The 19,693-nt window shown below is 40.9% G+C and overlaps 1 protein-coding gene across 4 annotated transcripts; it reads left to right on the top strand.

Annotated features, from left to right (window-relative positions):
- The first annotated feature begins 420 nt into the window (after nucleotides 1–420).
- Nucleotides 421–18,598, top strand: LOC131240977 (probable LRR receptor-like serine/threonine-protein kinase At5g45780). 4 transcript variants are annotated; one of them, XM_058239556.1, is made up of 12 exons: nucleotides 421–544; nucleotides 633–912; nucleotides 4,948–5,080; nucleotides 5,472–5,543; nucleotides 11,191–11,334; nucleotides 11,450–11,508; nucleotides 11,606–11,665; nucleotides 15,094–15,186; nucleotides 15,296–15,439; nucleotides 15,550–15,888; nucleotides 16,724–17,115; nucleotides 17,942–18,598. In XM_058239556.1, exons 2-12 carry the CDS (start codon nucleotides 825–827, stop codon nucleotides 18,254–18,256), a joined length of 1,839 nt encoding a protein of 612 aa, XP_058095539.1. In that variant the 5' UTR covers nucleotides 421–544; nucleotides 633–824; the 3' UTR covers nucleotides 18,257–18,598. The 4 variants fall into 4 exon arrangements, with proteins under 4 accessions (XP_058095539.1, XP_058095541.1, XP_058095542.1 ...); XM_058239558.1 differs by having other exon boundaries at nucleotides 428–912; nucleotides 11,191–11,273; nucleotides 11,450–11,521; XM_058239557.1 differs by having other exon boundaries at nucleotides 429–912; nucleotides 11,450–11,521; nucleotides 15,113–15,186.
- Nucleotides 18,599–19,693: the final 1,095 nt, after the last annotated feature.

The following is a 19,693-nucleotide window of genomic DNA, read 5'->3' as shown; positions in this document are numbered from 1 at the left end:
CAAATGCGAATGCGTTTTAAAGCCCCCAAATTACAAGGAAATCTTAACAGCATGTAGCTGTGTATTGTGATAATCTTGTCATACTAAGAGGTGGGGCTCAGGCAATACATGTTTGAAAGTTGTTAGCTTCACTTATTTATTTGAGCAGAGCATCTCTACACAGGGGCAGTCGGCTCTATCAGATCCTGCTACATCCCAACATTAGATATAGGTGGTGTTAGGTCACCACCTCAACCGTTGATATTTATCCAAATGATTTGATGCTCACTAGATGGTTTATAAAATGTGAGAAACTAATGAACGGTCTAAATAATGAATTGGACGGTCTAGCTGTCACAATGCAACTAGGAGCACTAAACTTACACAGTGCTTGGTGCATTTCTCAAATTCGTAAATAATTTTTAATCTATAAGCTTATATAAATAATTTCGTGTTAATATCAGGATAATTTCGCGAACCGCAATATAATCGTTCAGCTGATTTCTCGCGAAATATCGCGCTATTCTCAAATCGCATTGCACGCTCGTGGCCGGAGCGCCTCTCGGTAAGAGACAAGTCATCGCTTTTAGAGCCTTTCCTTCTCGACTTTCGATCTTTCAATTCATCGCTTCCGAGGATTTTGATTTTTCTAGGGTTTCGGAAGAGCTCCCGAGGAGTGAGCGAGTGACTGAGTGAGGGATTCCAAGAAGCTTCAATGGCAGGTCTAATCCCCAACATAACTATTACTAGCAGCAGCAACAGCCTCTTTCCAGAGCAACGACCGTACGGTCGAAACCCTAAAAGCCCCAGATTTCTGCTGCTGCACCCGTTGATTCTCTTTCCTGATGGAATGTCTGAAGCTGCTGCTGCTGTTCTTGCCTCTCTTACGAGCCTCCGACACCCTTCTTTCTCCCAAGGGCGTTAACTACGAAGGTAGGTAGAAAATGAAAAAGAAACCCTAGATTCCTCTTCTGTTTATCGCTTTCCAAAGAGGTCTTGTATGATGAGAAGAGCGGTGTTTTTTGTTCGGCTTCCCCCTTCTACGCCGCTGATCTTTTGTGCCCCATCACTGGACAGGTTATGCCCCGTCTTATGAAAAAGGACAATTGTGACTGATGGTCCCCCGGCCTAATTAGATGGTTGGAATCATCCGATGGGCGAGAAACTTGGGATATTATTTCCCATCCACCATCAGGCCCACCATTTGGAACACCAGACGGTGGGCCCCACGATTCAAGAAATTTGTCGGTTATTGAAGTGATATTAAGGCCGCCTTTGGATGCCTGTATGTTTTTTAAGTTGTAAGTTAAGTTAATTGTAACCAACTTACAGGTGAAAGAAAGTTACGGGTAATCTTGGTTGGGCGTAAAGCTGTAACTTACTTACAGATAACTTAGTTTTGTGTCTGGATAACCTGTAAGTTAGTTACAGGTAAGATGTTGTATATTCACACCAACCTAAGTTTGGAGTAACCTGAGTTTGGAGTATGGAATTGTTTAAAAATCAAATTGATGCATAGAAAAGCTTGGATAAAAGCATGTAATTTTATTGAGCCCATCTAGATAAATAGTTTGACTCTTAAGCTAAACTAATCATTAGGTGGGTCATAAAGTGAGCTCAAAGTATTCAAAAAACATGTAAAAGTGGGCCCACTTATATGTAACTTAAAAACTTCCTGGGGGCCACAAGTTTAAAATCAAACTAGTATTTGCTTTTCCCTTCATCCAGGTCTTTATGACCTAATCATCTGGTAGGACGTCAAATAAACATTGCAGTGGACCCTAGGAGGTTTTTTAATCATGAACATTCAATCAATACTGTTTTCCTATGGTGTGGTCCACCTAAGATTGAGATCTGCCTCATTTTCCTCATTTTGGGATCAAGCCCTAAAGTGATATGAAAAAATGGATGGATGGCATGGATAAAACACATGCAACATGGTTGGGCCCACAAAGCACCAACCAGTGGCGATCTAGCTATTGGCTAACGTCACTAGCGAAACTGGAGTGGATCCATTGAGGTGGGTGGGATCCCAGATTGTGGAGCCCATCGTGATGTATTTTCCTCACATTCACGTCGTTCATCCGTGTTGAAAGCTCATTTTAGGGCATGATCCAAAAAATCGGAAGATCTAAATCTTAGGTGGATCATAGTATGGGAAATAGTAGTAGTTGACCATTAAAAACTTCTTGTGGGCCACAAAAATTTTTGGATCAAGATATTTGTGTGGTCTTTTCATCCAAGTCTTTGTGACCTTATCAACAGGTTGGATGGCAAATAAATATTCCAGTGGACCCCATGAAGTTTTTAATGGTGGGGATTCAGTCAAGATTGTTTCTTGTGGTGTGGTCCACTTGAGATTTAGATCTGCTTCATTTTTTGGGATCATAACCTAAAATGAGCTTTCAATACGAATGGATGGTATGGATGTAAGGAAAGTACATCATGGTGGGCCCTGTAGTTAGGGATCCAAAACCGCCCCCTGGCCAAACCGTGCCCGTTATGCCCTAACGCAAAAGAAAAAAATGATGAAGAGGAGAAAAAAGAAAAAGAAATAAGGGTTAGGGCTTACCTTGCTAGAGAGAGAGAGAGAGAGAGAGAGAGAGAGAGAGAGAGAGAGAGAGACGTTGTGTCAGAGCAAGTAGGTGCACTCTCAATGCAGCTGCGTTTCCACCTCCCTCTCCCAAATTCGAAATGGATAGCCGTTGCCTGTAACAAAGTAACCCGTGACTTGAAAAACACCTATTTCCCTTGTTACATTTCTTGCAATCTTACCTGATAGAAAGTTACAAGTTGAGATTTTGTTACTTGTAACATTTCTCCCCCAAACACAAACTGTAAGAAAGTCACTTATAACTTTCTTACATTTTACAGAAGTTACAGGCATCCAACGGCTCCTATTTGAGAAAGGTTGATTGCATTTCATTATTAGGTGTTTATTTCTGATTGGGCTATAGTAAATCCGGTGATATTGTCATATCTATGAGTTTGCTACATTGCAGGAGTTGGGGTTTTCCCCTCATTTACACCCCACCCCCCCATCTCTCTCTCTCTCTCTCTCTCTCTCTCTCTCTCTCTCTCCCCCTCCTTGTGAAGTACTTTTGTGTCATTTGCTCTTCTGGGAGACTTGCACTGTCTGCAAGTGGCGACCAATTTGCTCAACTTGAGCTAGCGATTCAACAACTTCACAGGCAGATGAATCATTTGGCTCGAATGGGGAGTGATATGCATCGAGAATTGGCGGTGTACAATTGCATTGGTCCTCCAGCTATTGATTTTGCACCTTTGGACAGATACCCTTCCTACAAACATGTTTTGCAGGCACCATTGGAAAATCCAAGATCTGAAGAGCGGATTGTTAAGTAGTTGTAGGAGATGGAGATCATGGACTTCTTATGGATGTAGATGATTTTGATGGTTGGTTTGATCCCAAAGAGTTCCTAGATTGGTTAGATAGTTTAGATGAGTTGTTTGATTGGAAAGATATGGCTGAAAATGAAAAGTTAAATTGGCTGTAGCTTGTAGGAAGTTAAGAGGATATGCATACGAATGATGGAACCAAATTAAACTTACCTATAACAGAATGGGTAAAAGGAAAATTGATTCCTGGGAGAAGATGCGGAGGGAATTGTTTGAAAGGTTTCTTCCATTGAGCTACACAGATTCTTGCCCAAAGGTTTTGGAACCTGAGACAAGAAGAGAAGAATGCAAGATTACACAAAAGAATTCTACAAGTTCTGCAATAAGTGGGTTATATCCAACAGTAACACAATGTGTAAAAGATTTGATCCCCAGGATCCAATATGAGATTTCGATGGGTAGAATGTGATGCTGTCATGCTCGCTATGAAAGCTGGAGAGAAGTTGTGTTGGCACACTAACCATCGTTTTGTGCCTGAGAAAGGACAATCCTCCATTGTTTGTGTTTTCTGGGTGATTCCAAGAGAAACAACTGATGGGAAAGGCCATATGGACGGGATGAATAGTGATGCAAACTGGTGGAAAAGACAAGGAAAGAGAGGAAGATTGGTTGAGACCAAGTGTCTTTCGTACTCGTTGTACCTCGGGTGGTAAGGTGTGTAATACGGTGGTAGTTGTGGGAATTCCGTATCAAAGGATATGTTAAATAAATTGAAGCTTGATTGTGAGAAACATCCCCAGCCTTACAAGATTTGGATGGCTTTATGATGATGATGTGTTTAAAGTTGATCAAAGATGTCTTGTGTTCTACTCCATCAGTAAAACCTATAGAGATTCGGTTTGGTGTGATATCGTTGATGCACATTCATGCCATATCTTACTCAATAGTCTGTGGATATTTGATTGGTATGCATCACATGCTGCTCAAAATAACACTTACTCATTTTGGAAGGATGGAATGGAGGTTGAGCTTGCAGCGATGAAAGAGGAAGCCCAGAGTCAAGCTGAGCATTGGTTAATCAATCATTACTTTATTCATTACATGGGCATTGCTTAGTATGGCTAGTCGGCTGCTTCCCAGCTGGGGAAGAAAGATGCTGTCCAATTTTGACCCTAAGCTGGCTAGTCTTAGTTTTTTTAAGGAAACTAGTCCTTTTGGGGATCTGGTTTAGTTCGAAAGTTAAAAGAATTTGGACAGAGTTGAGTTTATTTTGGAAAAGGTGGGCTTTGTTTTGGGTTGGTTTCTAGTTTCTATTGGCTAGTATATGTGGCTGGTTGGTCATGCTTCAAGGGAAGTTTAAGTTGTATTATTTGCGTATCTTCAGAGATTTCTTATTTGGATTGAGTTTGCATGGGTATGTACTTGAGTTTTCTAGATGAATGAATTGTTTGATTGACATTTACTTTTCTTTATGCAAATTAGGTGTGGGCACTCCCTCTCTTGTGAATTTCTTACGGTGGATTTGCCCCCTTGTCTTTCTGCTTCTCTCTGCCTCATTTTCTTTCTTTGAGATTTTGAATTTTGAGGCTTTGGTTTCTTAATTTGCAGTGGCTGCTTTGATGTCTATGAAGAGTAAACTGAGAGACCCTTTCCATGTTCTTGATGGATGGGATATTAATTCTGTGGATCCTTGCACTTGGAGCATGATTGGATGCTCTCCCGAGGGTTTTGTAATTTCACTGTAAGCCACCCTCCCCGCCTCTTCTTTTTTGAAGATAAAAATGGATGGTAATGTTGGCCCCATTATGAAGAGACCTAGTGTGAAAACCAGGCTGATCCACACATGAGGTGGCTGCATGTGAACATTGGATCTGTCTGCCCATTGTTTCCTATGGTGTGGCCCACATGATGCATGGACTGGGCTGTTTTTGTGCTTTTTTTTTTTAATTATTTAAAATATGGTGGGGCCAACTTTTTGGACGGGCTGGATGTTGTGCATCGACATATTGGGACTCATGATCCGGTTGGATGGTAACTTAGTAAAGATATTGCTTTCTTTTAATACAGTTTTCTTTATTTAGTTTTACTGCCTGCATGAATTCGTTTTTAATCTGAAATAGTATTGATGACAGAGAAATGACTAGTAAGAGCCTGTCTGGCGTCCTTTCACCAAGTATTGGGAATTTGAGCCACCTTCAGACGATGTAGGTGACTGATTTGTTTTGTTTTCTCCTTTTACTTTTTTCACCATCTCTTTGCTGTTCTACTATTGTTAGTGGGGCTTTATTTATAGACGTGTAAGCCTTAATATGTTTGGCATGGCTGGCAATATTTATTAGATTACAGAATGGGTGCAATCTGCTGTTGCATGCATATCATATATATCATTACTTGAAATTAGGAGGCACCCCAATTTCTGCAATGCTAAATTTCTAATAAAGTCCCACATTTTTCTTATTTTCTCGGCATGTGAAATTATCTTGAAATGATTATGGGTACAGTGAGAAGGAAGCCGCCCTTTATTTTTCATGAGGTCCACTGTAATGTGCACATGAGATCCACTCCGATCATTAGATGTGGAACCCTATGCTGGGCCCAATGGCAAAAAATCAGGTTAATCTGTTATTCAAATGGGCCACACCAATGAAAATTTTTGAAAGAGAGACATCCACCATTTATTTTTATAGGGCCCACTGTGATGAACATGTAAAATCTACTCTAACCATTAAATTCCACGCAAAAAGCTATGGCTATGGCCCAAAACGTAGGTCCATGTGTGATTCAAGTGGGCCACACCATGGGAAACAATTTGAAGGGTGTGCTTTCTATGTACACTGTGTCCAATCTTGTAGTCTTCCTAAACCATGGACGGGACTGATTTTTGGACCCTAGGACTAATATGTGGTTCCACACTTGATGGTTGGGGTGGATTAAACATTAACACCATAGTGGGGCCTACTCATATATGTGTGTTGTGTGTTATTTGGCATCTCCACTCTAATCCAATAAGCGGTTTTCAAATAAGAGCTACTCTAAGAAGCTCTTTCTGTCCTAGCCCTTGTTTTAAATAAGCTTGTTTGATAAAATCACTTTTTTAAAACAAAAAAGCTCTTATTTGAAATAAACACATTTGGTAAAACGTCTAAATAAAAGCTTTTTCTAGGGGTAGTTGATGTCATTTTTTAAAATTACAACAACTCCATTATAAGAGCAATCCAGGTGGTTGTTTTGGTGGATCTCACCATAGATGGATGGTGCCCCAAATAACAAAAGAATGGATGACTACAATCATCATGTTTTAAGACATTTGGGCTGTTCATTATGTCGGACATTGGATGTGGACCGTCCATCATATGGAGCCAACCTTTGATGTGGACCGTTCATCATTAGGGGTTGACCTTTGACATGGACCGTCCATTATGTGGGGCGCACCTTGATGTAGGTCATCCAGCATGTGGGGCCCACCATCAATGCTAATTGCCCATTATGTGGGGCCCTTCAATTTCCACCACCCATCATATAGAGTCCACATTTGATGTCTCCATTGTGTGGGCCTCACCTTCGAAGTAGGTTGTCCATCATGTGGGGCCCACTTTTGATGTCCACCGTCCATCGTGTGGGGCACACCTATGTGGATCATCCATCATGTTGGGCCACTTTGGATATGGGCCATCCATCATGCGAGACCTTGGATGTGTGCCGTCCATTAGGTGGGGCTCACTTGATGTAGATTGCCTATCACGAGGGGTCACACTTTGATGTGGGCCATCTATCATGTGAGGCACACTCTCTCCGTTATGTGGGCCCACCATGTTGTAGACCATTCATTATGTGGGCCCCACCTTCAATGTGGGTCGTTCATCATGTGGGCCCACCGTTGATGTCAACCATCCATTATATGGGTCCACCTTCAATGCCCACCATCCATTATGTTGGTCCTGCCTTTGACGTGGACCATCCATCAAGTGGGGCCCACTTGATGTGAATGGTCCACTATGTAGATTGCCTATCACGAGGGGTCACACTTTGATGTGGGCCATCCATCATGTGAGGCACACTCTCTCCATTACATGGGCCCACCATGTTGTAGACCATTCATTATGTGGGCCCCACCTTCAATGTGGGTCGTTCATCATGTGGGCCCACCTTTGATGTCAACCATCCACTATGTGGGTCCACCTTCAATGCCCACCATCCATTATGTTGGTCCCACCTTTGATGTGGACCATCCATTAAGTGGGGCCCACTTGTTATGGATGGTCCACTATGCTGGGCCACACTTTGATGTGGCCATCATCATGTGGGGCTCCACATTCATTATGGGTTGTTCGTCGTGCAGGCACAACTTTGATATCCACCACCCATCTTGTGGGTCCCACCTTTGCCGTGGACCGTCCATCATGTGGGGCCCACTTGATGTGGATAGTGTTTGTGCAATTCAATCAAACACGAGGCCCCACGTGTAAGCGAGTGCATGTATTCGGTTTTCGTGTGCGATTAGGAAAGTACGGCCGTGCTAGAGTCATACTCGACTCAATGTTTGATTGAATGTTGGTGATCCCCGCATTGGGATGGACCGATTAAGATCAAGTTCTAGGACTCAGCCACCCTTGTTAGCCACTGCTTGTAACAACGATCAAGGAATTTGTGAAAGTGTAGGGGTTAGTCCTCCCCGATGGATTCTTTTTGCCTTGTGTCTCAAAGACTTGTTCTTTCACCATTAATTGCACCCAACTTATTTATCAAAGGAACAAAGATGAACAGACTAAAAGTCTGAAACAGAAGAACGCTAAATATAATGCCAATATTTTTTATTGATTTATAAATGATATGCTCATTACAATCGACAGAGTAACAAATAACTTGAGAATAAAATAAAAAGAGATAAATACTTGAACCATTTGTATACCATCTGTATGGACAGATGATCTAGGCAAATGGTTAGTAGGAAGTGATCAGTATGTTTGATTTTCCAAGTACGAACTTGGTTGATCGGGATCCAGTAATGAGAAGTTTTGGATATTTACCTCATTCCTAAGGGTACTGTAGTGGTGGCGCTGGACTGTAGCCATCTAATCCAAGACTAGGTTATGCTATGCTAAGATAAAGGATAAAGGTAAAGGTAAAGGTAAAGACTATTAAAGATAATTGTGTTTTGCATGGGCCTCGAGGTTTGAGCTTTTCATCGCATTCTCCTTTTATAGCTTCTAGAGGTGGCAAAAACCTCGCTAGGTTTCCTTGTTGGTTCAGGATCTTGCGCAACCACGACTTTTTATGTGCTCTTCCCACAAGAGATCTTCATAAATCTGAAACTGTTTTTAAATCTCTAGCCAGTGTGGTTGCAATGATTCCCGCATATCGGAAATCGTTTTCAACCCTCTAGCTCATTGGATTTGGTTCAATCATGGACTGTTCTCAGAGATCCCTAATCGTGACCATGGAAATTTGTGGATCTGGTGGAATTGGTCCTGCTGGATCCAAATCGGGCTCCAATCCATTAGTTCCAATCTTCGTAATCGCCATTAATGCTACGAACATTTCTGGGAAGATCTCCCATTTTGGAAGGATTGTGAGATACGACTTTATTGAGCATATTCAGATCTGTGATAGGTAGAGGTGTACACGAGTCAATCTGAGTCGAGCTTGGCCTAGCTTGGCTCGACTCGGCCAGCAAGATACCCCAGCTTGAACTAGGCTCGACTCGGTCATCGAGCCTAGATTGGCAGCTTGGCTTAGCTCGGTTAGTAACTCGGGCCAGTTCGAGTTCGATTGCGAGTTTTTGAGCCGAGTTTGAGTTCGGACGGACACTTCTTGCCACTCGCCACACCCCGGCAGGAGGCAATATGAGGAGATGAGGAGGTAGAGGAGAGTTTGGGTCACGGTTGGCGTTCGACCGTCCAAGAGGACCAAAGCCACATGGCCAGTGCTTGGGTGGGGGGTCTGACCATCCGATTGGGCCATAACCACTGGGCTAGTGGTCGGGTGGGGTCTGCTAATCAAACGGATGTTGCTCACCATTCGCCACACCTCGGCCAGAGGCAATGTGATGAGATGATGAGTAGAGGAGAATACCTTTTAGTTGTCGGTTGTCCGGACGGACGGTAGAGAATGGAGAGAGGAGAGGAGAGTGGTTATTGGTTGACCACAAGAGAACGACAAGAAAGAGGAGAGAGGAGAGGAGAGTGGTCGCCGGTCGGGTGTTGTAGAATGACGAGAGAGAGAGAGAGAGAGAGAGAGAGAGAGAGAGAGAGATGATTAGGTTTTTTTTTTTTTTTTTTAAATACATGTTTTGGGCTACTGGGTTTATATACTTGGTCAGAATATCGATTTGAGCCGAACCGAGTCGAACCAAGTCGGGTTCAAGCTCAAGACCGAGTCGAGTTGAGCTCGGACTTGACTCGAATTTTTTCGAGCTTAATAAAACTGGCTCAACTTGACTCGAACACAATTTCGATCCAAGTCAAGTTGGGCTTTTCCGAGTCGAGTCGATCGAGTTAACCGAGCTAACTCGGTTCGTGTACAGCTCTAGTGATTGGATTCTTGCCTCGATGGGTCTTTTATAGATGTGCTAAGTACGCTTCCTTGGTCACGTGCGACACGAATTAGTGCTATGTGTTATTCATCGCTTCATTTTCTCTGAAGGCATGCATACGGTTCTATGCCATTGCATTTATGATGGAAGACGTATCGCTGAAGGAAAATGGGTAAAAGATATCTTCGGGTGCAAGTACGATTATGTCATTATTAGGCGCATAGTGCCAAAATGTGGCGGCATCTTATTGATCCATGAGGGTGTGTAAAAAATGGGTGTAAATAGATAATCCATCATGTGGGGCCACATGTTGATGTGGGCCACCCATCATGTGGGACCCACCTTTGATATGAACCATGCATTATGTGGGCTGACTTTGATATGGACCATTCATCATGCGGGGCCCAACCTTCAATATGAGTCATTCATCATGTCTGCCTACCGTTGATGTCAACCTTCCATTATGTGGTCCCACCTTCACCTTTGATGTGGACTGTCCATCAGGTGGGGCCCACTTGACGTGGATGGTTCATCATGCTGGGCCACGCTTTGATGTGTGCCACCCATCACGTGGGGCCCACCTTTGATGTGACTGCATTATGTGGGCTCCCTTGACCATTCATCATATGGCGCCCCACCTATATGGGTCATTTATCATGTGGGCCCACCTTAGAGAGATTGTAAAGAGAGGAGGGTAAGATGGGAATTACTTAAAAAATTTAAGGACAAACTTGTCCCAAAATTAGCTAAAAGCATCTTACCTGCTGAAGCCAAATAAGCTCTTAAAAAAAAGTGACCTCGCCATCACTTATTTTTTAAAGTTTTAATGCTAGTTTCTAAAAAGTTAAGTTGTAAAATTAGAGCTTTACTAAGCAGTCTATTTTTAAAATAAGATCTTATTTTTTTATAATAAACAAATAATCTCTTATTAATAGAGTTGTCAAATGGCCCCTTAGCTTCAGCTTTTGACTAGTTCAGCACATAATTTGCGCATGTACATGTTTGTGTCTGACCTGCCATCTTCTATATGAACTTCTTATGATGATACCATGGTTGAATTTCAAAAGGCATGTTTTCGTGTTAGTTATTTATTTTATTTTATTTTGATAAGCAATGGCAAATTTTATTCATGGGGAGGTGTTATTGCTATTTTATCTGCTTCTGTTACCAGATACAACCTGTACTTGGGATTCATGCCTTCATCAATGAGTTGTGTCATTTCTCAACTAGCATATGCTGTTATCACTAGACTTTATATGATTTTGCATTGCGGCAGCTTGTGAAGCATTGTTACAGATAAAATAAGATCTTCTTTGCAGGTTACTCCAAAATAATGAAATATCAGGTCCAGTTCTGGTTGAGATTGGGAAACTCTCAGAGCTTCAGACACTTGACCTTTCAGGTAACCAGCTTGTCGGTGAAATTCCAAGCTCATTGGGCTCTCTGACTCATCTAAGTTACTTGTGAGTACACCTTCAAATTTTAGTAATGAACTGTTCTTGCTTATGAGGTTTAGGTGCTGGTTTACTTAACTGCTTTGTTTTGATTCTGTGACTAATTTGTTCGCCAATTCTCTAGGCGTCTTAGCAAAAACAATTTGTCTGGTCAGATTCCCAGAGCTGTTGCCAATCTCAGAGGTCTTTCATTCTTGTATGTATTCTTTCATAGCCTGCATGCATCTTCTCTTTTGAGCTGTTGTTGGATTATAGAGTTTACCTATATGGTTTGGAACAGGGATTTATCATTCAACAATCTTAGTGGTCCGACTCCCAGAATACTTGCAAAAGAATACAGGTGAGATAAACAGGAAAGATACCCTTTTTCAAATGCTGGCTGCTCAACTTAGTGAAAGCTTCCTATACTGTTACTGTTTAAATTACTCTTAGTTTTTCCTTCCCTCATCTGTGATGAAGTCCATGATCAATAGGATTGTGGACTGTGTCCTACCCTCTCCCATCTCCAGCTGGGAATGGGCAGGGGCTCCGAGTGGCCACCGTGATGTATGGATTTTATCTATACCATCCATCCATTTCGCCATGACATTTTATGGAATAGGACCAAACGTTAGGCAGATCCAAGGCTCAAGTGGATCACGCCACAGGAGGCAGTGGTGATAATGATGCTCACCATTGAAACTTTCCTAGGGCTCACCGTGATGTTTATTTGCCACTATTCATAAAGTTATGTAGACCTGGATGAAGGGAAAACACAAATATCAGCTTGATCCAAAACTTCTGTGCCCCCCAAGAAGCCTATATCCTGAAATGATGCGGAAAAATGGATGAACGGTGTGGATAAAACCCATACATCACGTTGGCCACTCGGAGCCCCTGCTTGTTCCGAGCTGGAGATGGGCGGGGGTAGGACACAATCCGCGTTCGATCGATAGATGCAACATCATGCCACAGGAATCAGCTTTTTATGAAAATCATCGACTCTTTTTAAATTCTAGTGGGGTTCAAAAATCATAATAAGAAGTTTATTGGTTTTTTTAGATAATTGTTCCTGAAAATTGTGAAAGTCACTGTTTGTCCTAGTGAAACTAATTTTTTTTTTTTCCGTAAACTTCTACAGATATTGAATCATTGAAGCTAAACAATCCGCATTCATGTGAAGTAAAGAAAAATTCCGTCTCCACCATTGTCTGTAAAATTTGGCAATTCATCACTAGGAAATTCATTCTATTATGTGGAAGTAAATTCCTTCATTTTCCCTGTACGTCGAGCAAATATTAGTCATTCTCTCATACATAGAAGATGTTGTGGTCATCATTTTTAATCTGATATCAACTGGCAATGGCATGATACAGAGACGACAAACTTTTGCAATAAAAATTGAAAACATTAAAACACTGAATGTCACCAGTTCGCAGGTGTGCCCTATTTATTCTGTGACCACTTCAGCAATCTAGAGTTGTTTTAGTGTTTTGAGGGTTTCTTTTTTTCTTCCTTTCTTTCTTCTTGTATATTTGTGTCTGGGCATGTACATGTAATTAAATCAGCACATGAATAAAATCTCGGTGTATAAGTATATAATTGGAGATAGGGGATCAACATGACAAAGCTTACATTAGTCAAATATAGGCTGCAACCAAAAGGCCACTCTTAAAGAGTTTTGAATTTTAACAGACTCAGACCATCAGTGTCTTGAGCCTATAGTTGGAATATTCTGGCATGTTTCCTGAAGAAAAAAAAAACCTGTGCCTTTGTTGATGGAATCTTCTCTGTCTGTTAATGTAGAGTTCGAAAACCAATTTATCAACACTCGGACACTGTTATGGTGCAGTATCTGGAATGAGCAGTTCTCGCCACTTCCCTTGGCATTACTGCATCTTAACTAGCACCATTGGAACACAGGCCTTTCGATAAAAGTTGTCCCCAAATACTTTTGGTCCTTTCACCAAATAATTCCAACCCTGGTTGTGACACTGTTGGCGTCGTGACCAAACTAGGCGGAAGCTTTCCATTATAATCGAACCATTGAGAATTAATATCACAATGGTGATATGCCTCGTATCCTTTCCCGGGACAGGCGCGAAGAGTTAGTGATGTAGGACAATGGAAACTAACCTAGGATGCAAGATGTGAGATCAATTACGCATTTAACTCGTAAAACCAAACATATCCGCATAATAGATTAAAAAATATTCATATTTGTAACACAAAGGGCCTAGGCTATCACATACGCGGTGTACGGAAATATAAAATATTACGAGAGTGGCTCACTTGGAAGTAGTGACTTCCAATCTAGCGTGGGTAGTGTAACGACCACATGAAAAGACAATGATGCCAATAAAATCAGGTTTGGGAACGGGATTTACAAAAAAAAATCAGTTTTTCGTTAGGGTTTTGGGACTGAGATTTTGGGTTTTTCTTTTGGGAATTAGGGATCTAGGGATTAGGTAGGGTTTGGAAGGGGATCAAGGAGGGAAAAGTACCAAATGGGGCCCACATGTGGCGGCCGTCCATGTATGGTTGGGTAAGGAAAAGAGAAAGGAGGTGGATTGGGTTGGGTTGGGTTTTGATAGGTTTAGAAGAGTTGTAAAAGAAGGGAAAGAATAAAAAAAACGAAAGAGAAGAAATAGAGTACCTTGTTGGAGAAGAGAAAGAAGAAGAAAGCACCTTGGAAGAATCCACCATCAAGCAAGCCTCTACCCTTCCATAATTTAATTGGAATGGAGGGTTTCTCACAAATCCTAAAAACAAAGAGGAAAATACCCTTTCAACACAAGGACCTTTTTTCTTTTCTTTTCTCAATATCCCATTTGGGTTGGATGTCCACACCTCCTTTGCTTTTATATTAAAACTTCAAAAAAATTACAAATATGCCACTTAAGTGACATGGCCCACCATCCAAAATAAGCAAACTAAAACACTTTCCATCAATCTTAATCATCAAATAAATTCTAAAAATAACAAAAAAACATAAATGAAACAAGATCAAGGTCCAAGGAGCTCAGATCTGGAAGATCTGGTGGCCTAATGGTTTGATCGACAAGATCCAATAGTCGGATCGGCACAAAATAATACTCCTTTGGTTAAAACTGTCTCCAAGGCAGCCCACATGCATCATCCTTAAATGAGTCTTCATGATGCACATCCAATGTATGTGGGGTTTTCAATATGGCCCGTAGGCCCCATTTGGAACTCATATTCCATCTACAAAGAGAGTTGCGCTGATGTGGGTGGTCGTTTCCATCTCTGGTACATCCGAGTAGGTCCTCTGATGTCCCCATCACTTAGGCACCAAGCCAAAACTTTGGTTATTACCTTTGCCAATAATGCCCTGTGACCATCTTCAATAATAAAAAAAAAAAATCATTAGTGGTTCATCCAAAAACACACATCAGGTTAGCCAATATGGTCCATTTGATGTTTCATCATCGGCTATCAACCTCGGGTTATTTAGCGTCTGCTGACCTATTGGTTTCCTCACCTCTTGAATGCTTGTCTGGCAGTATAGTTCAGGACTGGTCTAAACTTGGTTCTATCCAAAGAGATTTTAATTGGGGATTAATCTTTGTTTTTGTACATTACTTTGAATAAGTAAAAAAGGTCCAAGGCACAATTTTGGTCGTGGTCAGGTCATAGATCTGTAGCTTTTGGATCTTCTTGGCACTTCAGTAGTTCTTTGGAAACATAAGTCAGGTGTTTTTGTACTTTTTCTTCATTTTGAGATTCTGATTTTTGGTATTCTGCTTTCTATAACAACGTATCCTGAAGCTATATGTGGGTCCTCCAGTGTTGCAGGGAATGTGTTTCTTTGCACTTCATCACTCTTACAAGGCTGCATGGACATGCCCAAACCAGTAGAACGTAATTAATTTACTTGATTCTCAAAGTCTTTTTACCTTACATTTTTTGATGTAATATATGCATTCCTTACATTTTTTGATGGAATATATGCATTGTGTTATTGTTGCAGAAAATAATTCATCCCGAGAAGATGATAATCATAGATTGGTGGTTGCCATTTCTGTAAGCCTAAGTTGCACCCTTGTGGTTTCTATGATGGTGGTTGTTTATTGCCTGCACCGGTGCAGATGCAATGTACCCTTTGTCTCTATTGGTATCTCTCCAGTCAAATACTGTTTTGTTTTGTGTAAGAATTTGTTCCATAAAAGAATCGAGGTGCCTGAAAATTGCAGAAATATCTCACTTTGCCTATTTTGATTTCAGGGAAGCAAGATTGCGAATTTGATATGGGTCATCTAAAGAGGTTTTCATTTCGGGAACTTCAAGTTGCCACTGATAATTTCAATCGTAAGAACATCCTAGGTCAAGGTGGATTTGGCGTGGTTTATAAAGGGTTCCTTCGAAATGGCAAAGTAGTGGCTGTGAAAAGGTTGAAAGATCCCAATTTTACTGGTGAAGTCCAGTTTCAAACAGAAGTAGAGATGATTGGCTTGGCTCTGCACCGGAACCTCTTACGTTTGTATGGGTTTTGTTTGACATTGAATGAAAGGCTGCTCGTCTATCCGTATATGCCAAATGGGAGTGTTGCTGACCGCTTAAGAGGTATGCACATGACCCTCAGTCAAACAATGGGCCTAACCTGAAATTGATGAAGACTTATGATTTGTGGTTATACAGTGGCCATTTTTTTGAGGTGTAAAAATGGATATAATTTTCTAAAATAGCCCTGGTACTTTTTTTATATTTTATTTATTTACTGACCAATATGTCCTTTTTATGGGAACATGCTGTTTTCTTTTTCAACATTAGAAGAAATTTGTTGGGGGGTTAACCATATGCTTATAGCTTAGTCCCAGCTTAGCTACAAGAAGTAAAAAAAAGGGACCTTATATTCTTTGAGAAACATGAGCACTTGCCCATAATGCTATCATTATTCATGGGTTTATCTATGGGTATATTTTATTTTGTATGAAATCATGAAAAATTTCTAGATGATATTTTTTATTATTATCATCATCAATTCTCTTGACTAACTAGTCGATTACATTGTGTGAAGTGTGTGTGTGTCTGTAAGTGTATATACATACAGACATGTATCTGCGTGGCCCTTTTTATTATAAATTTCCCAGACCAGTTTTTTGTGAAACATGAAGAGGTTTCATTTCTGAATGTGAAATTGGCATTAATTCTAAAAAAGAAAAGTGAAATTGGCATTGCTTTTGGCCATGCACGTTTGATCAAATTCTTGAAGAGAACATGGTCATGAAAAAGTAAAGTGCACGGTTTGATCTCTTGTGGTATGTTGACTGTAAAGAATGCATGCCATTGTTTAGATGATTTTTTGCACTCTATATGAAACTCTAATCTTCTCTGCATTAGCCTTTTATTCCTGTTGGGCCTCCCTATTCGGAAAGTTAAGCTAAATCATCATCTGCAGATCCTCGATGTGAGAAACCATCCTTAGACTGGAACAGACGAATGCGAATTGCCCTTGGGGCTGCTCGTGGGCTGCTGTACTTGCATGAACAATGTAACCCAAAAATCATTCACAGGGATGTGAAAGCTGCAAACATTTTACTCGATGAAAGTTTCGAAGCAGTGGTTGGAGATTTCGGTTTGGCGAAGCTTTTAGATCAGAGGGATTCACATGTCACTACGGCAGTTCGAGGCACGTTAGGCCACATTGCCCCAGAGTATCTCTCAACGGGGCAGTCTTCTGAAAAAACTGATGTTTATGGATTTGGTATACTACTTTTGGAACTCATAACTGGTTACAAAGCACTAAACGCTGCAAATGGTCTGGTTCAGAAGGGAATGATTCTGGATTGGGTAAGTACATTGTTAAAATACTATTTGTATTTTTTCTTTCCATTTGTTTCTGGTAGAATGTGATCATTTTTCTACCCTTTTATGGAAAAAAGGTGTATGCCTAACCTTGGTTGTTCTGCAAAATGAAAAATCCCCTTTTTGAGAGAATGTTTCTGTAAAATGAGGGATTCCCTTGTGGAGAAAACACCATCACTAATTCTATTCATCTGAAAGAGAAGAAGCCATCAGATTGTTTACAATGGTTATGGTATCAGTATAAAGAAAGTGCAAGTTGAAATTTATTGAAAGGTTTTCATTGCTTCTAAAACTCATTGTTTCTAAGGAATGCCACTGAAACCTACTCACAGTGAAAAGGCCCACTCTCCCTCCCTCTCTCCCTCTCTCTCGTGTGACTTCTGTTTCATTTTCTCTTTCATCTCCTAAGGATTGCCACTGAAACCTACTCACATGAAAAGCCCCCTCCCTCCCTCCCTCGTGTGTGTCTTCTGTTTAGTGGCACTCCATCTAAGACATGAGTTATCTTACCTGTAGGATGCTGACAGTTGGCTCAAGTTAACATAATTCATGTCTTGTAGTTTACCAACAAAGGTGTTTCCATCTCTCTTACTTGTTCATGAATTGTATGCATGCAGTTGGCTGAAAGTTGGAACAATATTGTCATCTGTTTTTAGGTGCCATTACATCTAATAACCACGTTGTGTGCAATTGATGACATCCTTGCAATTCATGCTTTGTTATTTTAATGCAGAATTATGTTAACTTTGTTATTTCAATACTACATTTTATTAGCTGTTATATCAGCTAAAGATCGGCTGGAACTTTTCAGGTTAGAACTGCGCATGAGGAGAAGAGACTGGATACACTGGTGGATAGGGATCTCAGTGGTTCTTTCAATGTGATCGAACTGGAGAAAGCTGTCGGGGTGGCTCTCCTTTGCACCCAATCTCATCCCAGCCTCCGACCAAAGATGTCAGAGGTCGTAAAGGTCCTGGAGGCTGTGGCTGGGCCAGCAGAACATCTGGAAGAATCGCAAGGGGGAGTCCCTTGCGAAAGGAGTTACGGTTTTTCAAGAAACTACAGTGATTTTCTTGATGAATCTTCATTCATCATTGAAGCCATGGAGCTCTCTGGGCCCAGGTGAAGTTGTTGCTTTCTTGGCATTCAAATCCAAACAAGCTTGGATTTTATAAACTAGTGAAAATCTTCACCGGCTGAAGAATGATAGGGGAAGGAGGGAATGTAATCACTTGAAAATGGTCTGGATGACATCAGAATATGTAGGATTTTTTTTTTTCTCCCAAAGTGTGGAAGAATGTAGTGGTCCCATAAAGGAATTGAAAAAAAAAAAAAAAAAAAAAAACAGTTCTAAATTTTGATGTATTTGGAAAATGAGCCAGACTGTTAATGATCGTATGCTTATACCATATGTTAAAAGTAGTGTACAAAATAAAGATATTAAAAAAACCCATTGCTCATAACTGTATTTCACAGGCCACCATATCTAACTGTTGCTATCTTTCATAGAAGAAGTTGTTTTGCAGGGTATCAGACGTCGACAGTGGCTCATAGCACCGGTCACTGGAGCATTGCCCACTGGATACGCTCCTAGCACCAGTCACTATCACTCCCCTTTCAATTGTCGTTGGATTCAATGAGAAGCAGGATTTCAGGGCAGGCTAGAAGTCCCCTTCCTATCAAAGGAATCGGTTGCTGCCCAAACTGGTTTTACCATATATTGGGCTGTTACAGGCTGATACAGCTGTATTGTTTATGGCGAAACTGGTCTGCCGGGAGCAATACATTGCTGTTTGGAATGATAACCAAAGGCTGATTACTCATACAATCAGTGCCGGTACGTTTCCCTTGAAAAAAAAAAAAAACAGATGTCAAGAGATTCTACTTCCCATGCTGCTTTCGGAGCAGCTGCACATCCATCTCTTCCTCTGAAAGTGCAAGCCGTCGATGGTTGGATAGGGTATGGGAGCCAGTCGGATGCTACGCGGACTGTCGGTTGTGATAAACAAAGGTAGGGCTCCAATAATTGAAAACCCGTACTGTGCGAAGCCGTTCACAAAGGTGAATCTAGACTGTGCATCTTGTGGGCCACCTAACGTAACTCCTAATCAGCGATCTTGATGGACCCCGGGGTTCTTGCAAGGAGAAGAGGAGGGAATTTGGGGATCTTGGGGAATTGAGGGGTTTGGATTGTAACATGAGATCCGAAAACCCTCCAAAAAATCACATACGAGGGGAATGCCTAAATCTCTCAAATTCTCTTACAAGTTACACTTTCTAAAACTACGCAGAAATGGAAATTACATGTTTTCTATAGAATAGGTGCAATTAAGATCAAATGAATTCCTTACCCAAGTTTAATAATCCAACTGATGTTGATGATTTGTTTCTAATCACAACTACCCTGTAACTAACTAAATAAACTCTAACAATCTTTTCAACTTTCTAACTAACAATTAGCAATGAAAATAAATTTTATATATATATATATATATATATATATATATATATATATATATGCGAACTTTTTTGAGAACCCATCACGTGATGTGGATCCAAAATC

This window comes from Magnolia sinica, chromosome 3 (assembly GCF_029962835.1).
Source record: "Magnolia sinica isolate HGM2019 chromosome 3, MsV1, whole genome shotgun sequence".
NCBI lineage: Eukaryota > Viridiplantae > Streptophyta > Magnoliopsida > Magnoliales > Magnoliaceae > Magnolia > Magnolia sinica.
Note: the sequence above shows the minus strand (reverse complement) of the source record. Positions and strands in the feature narration are given on the sequence as shown.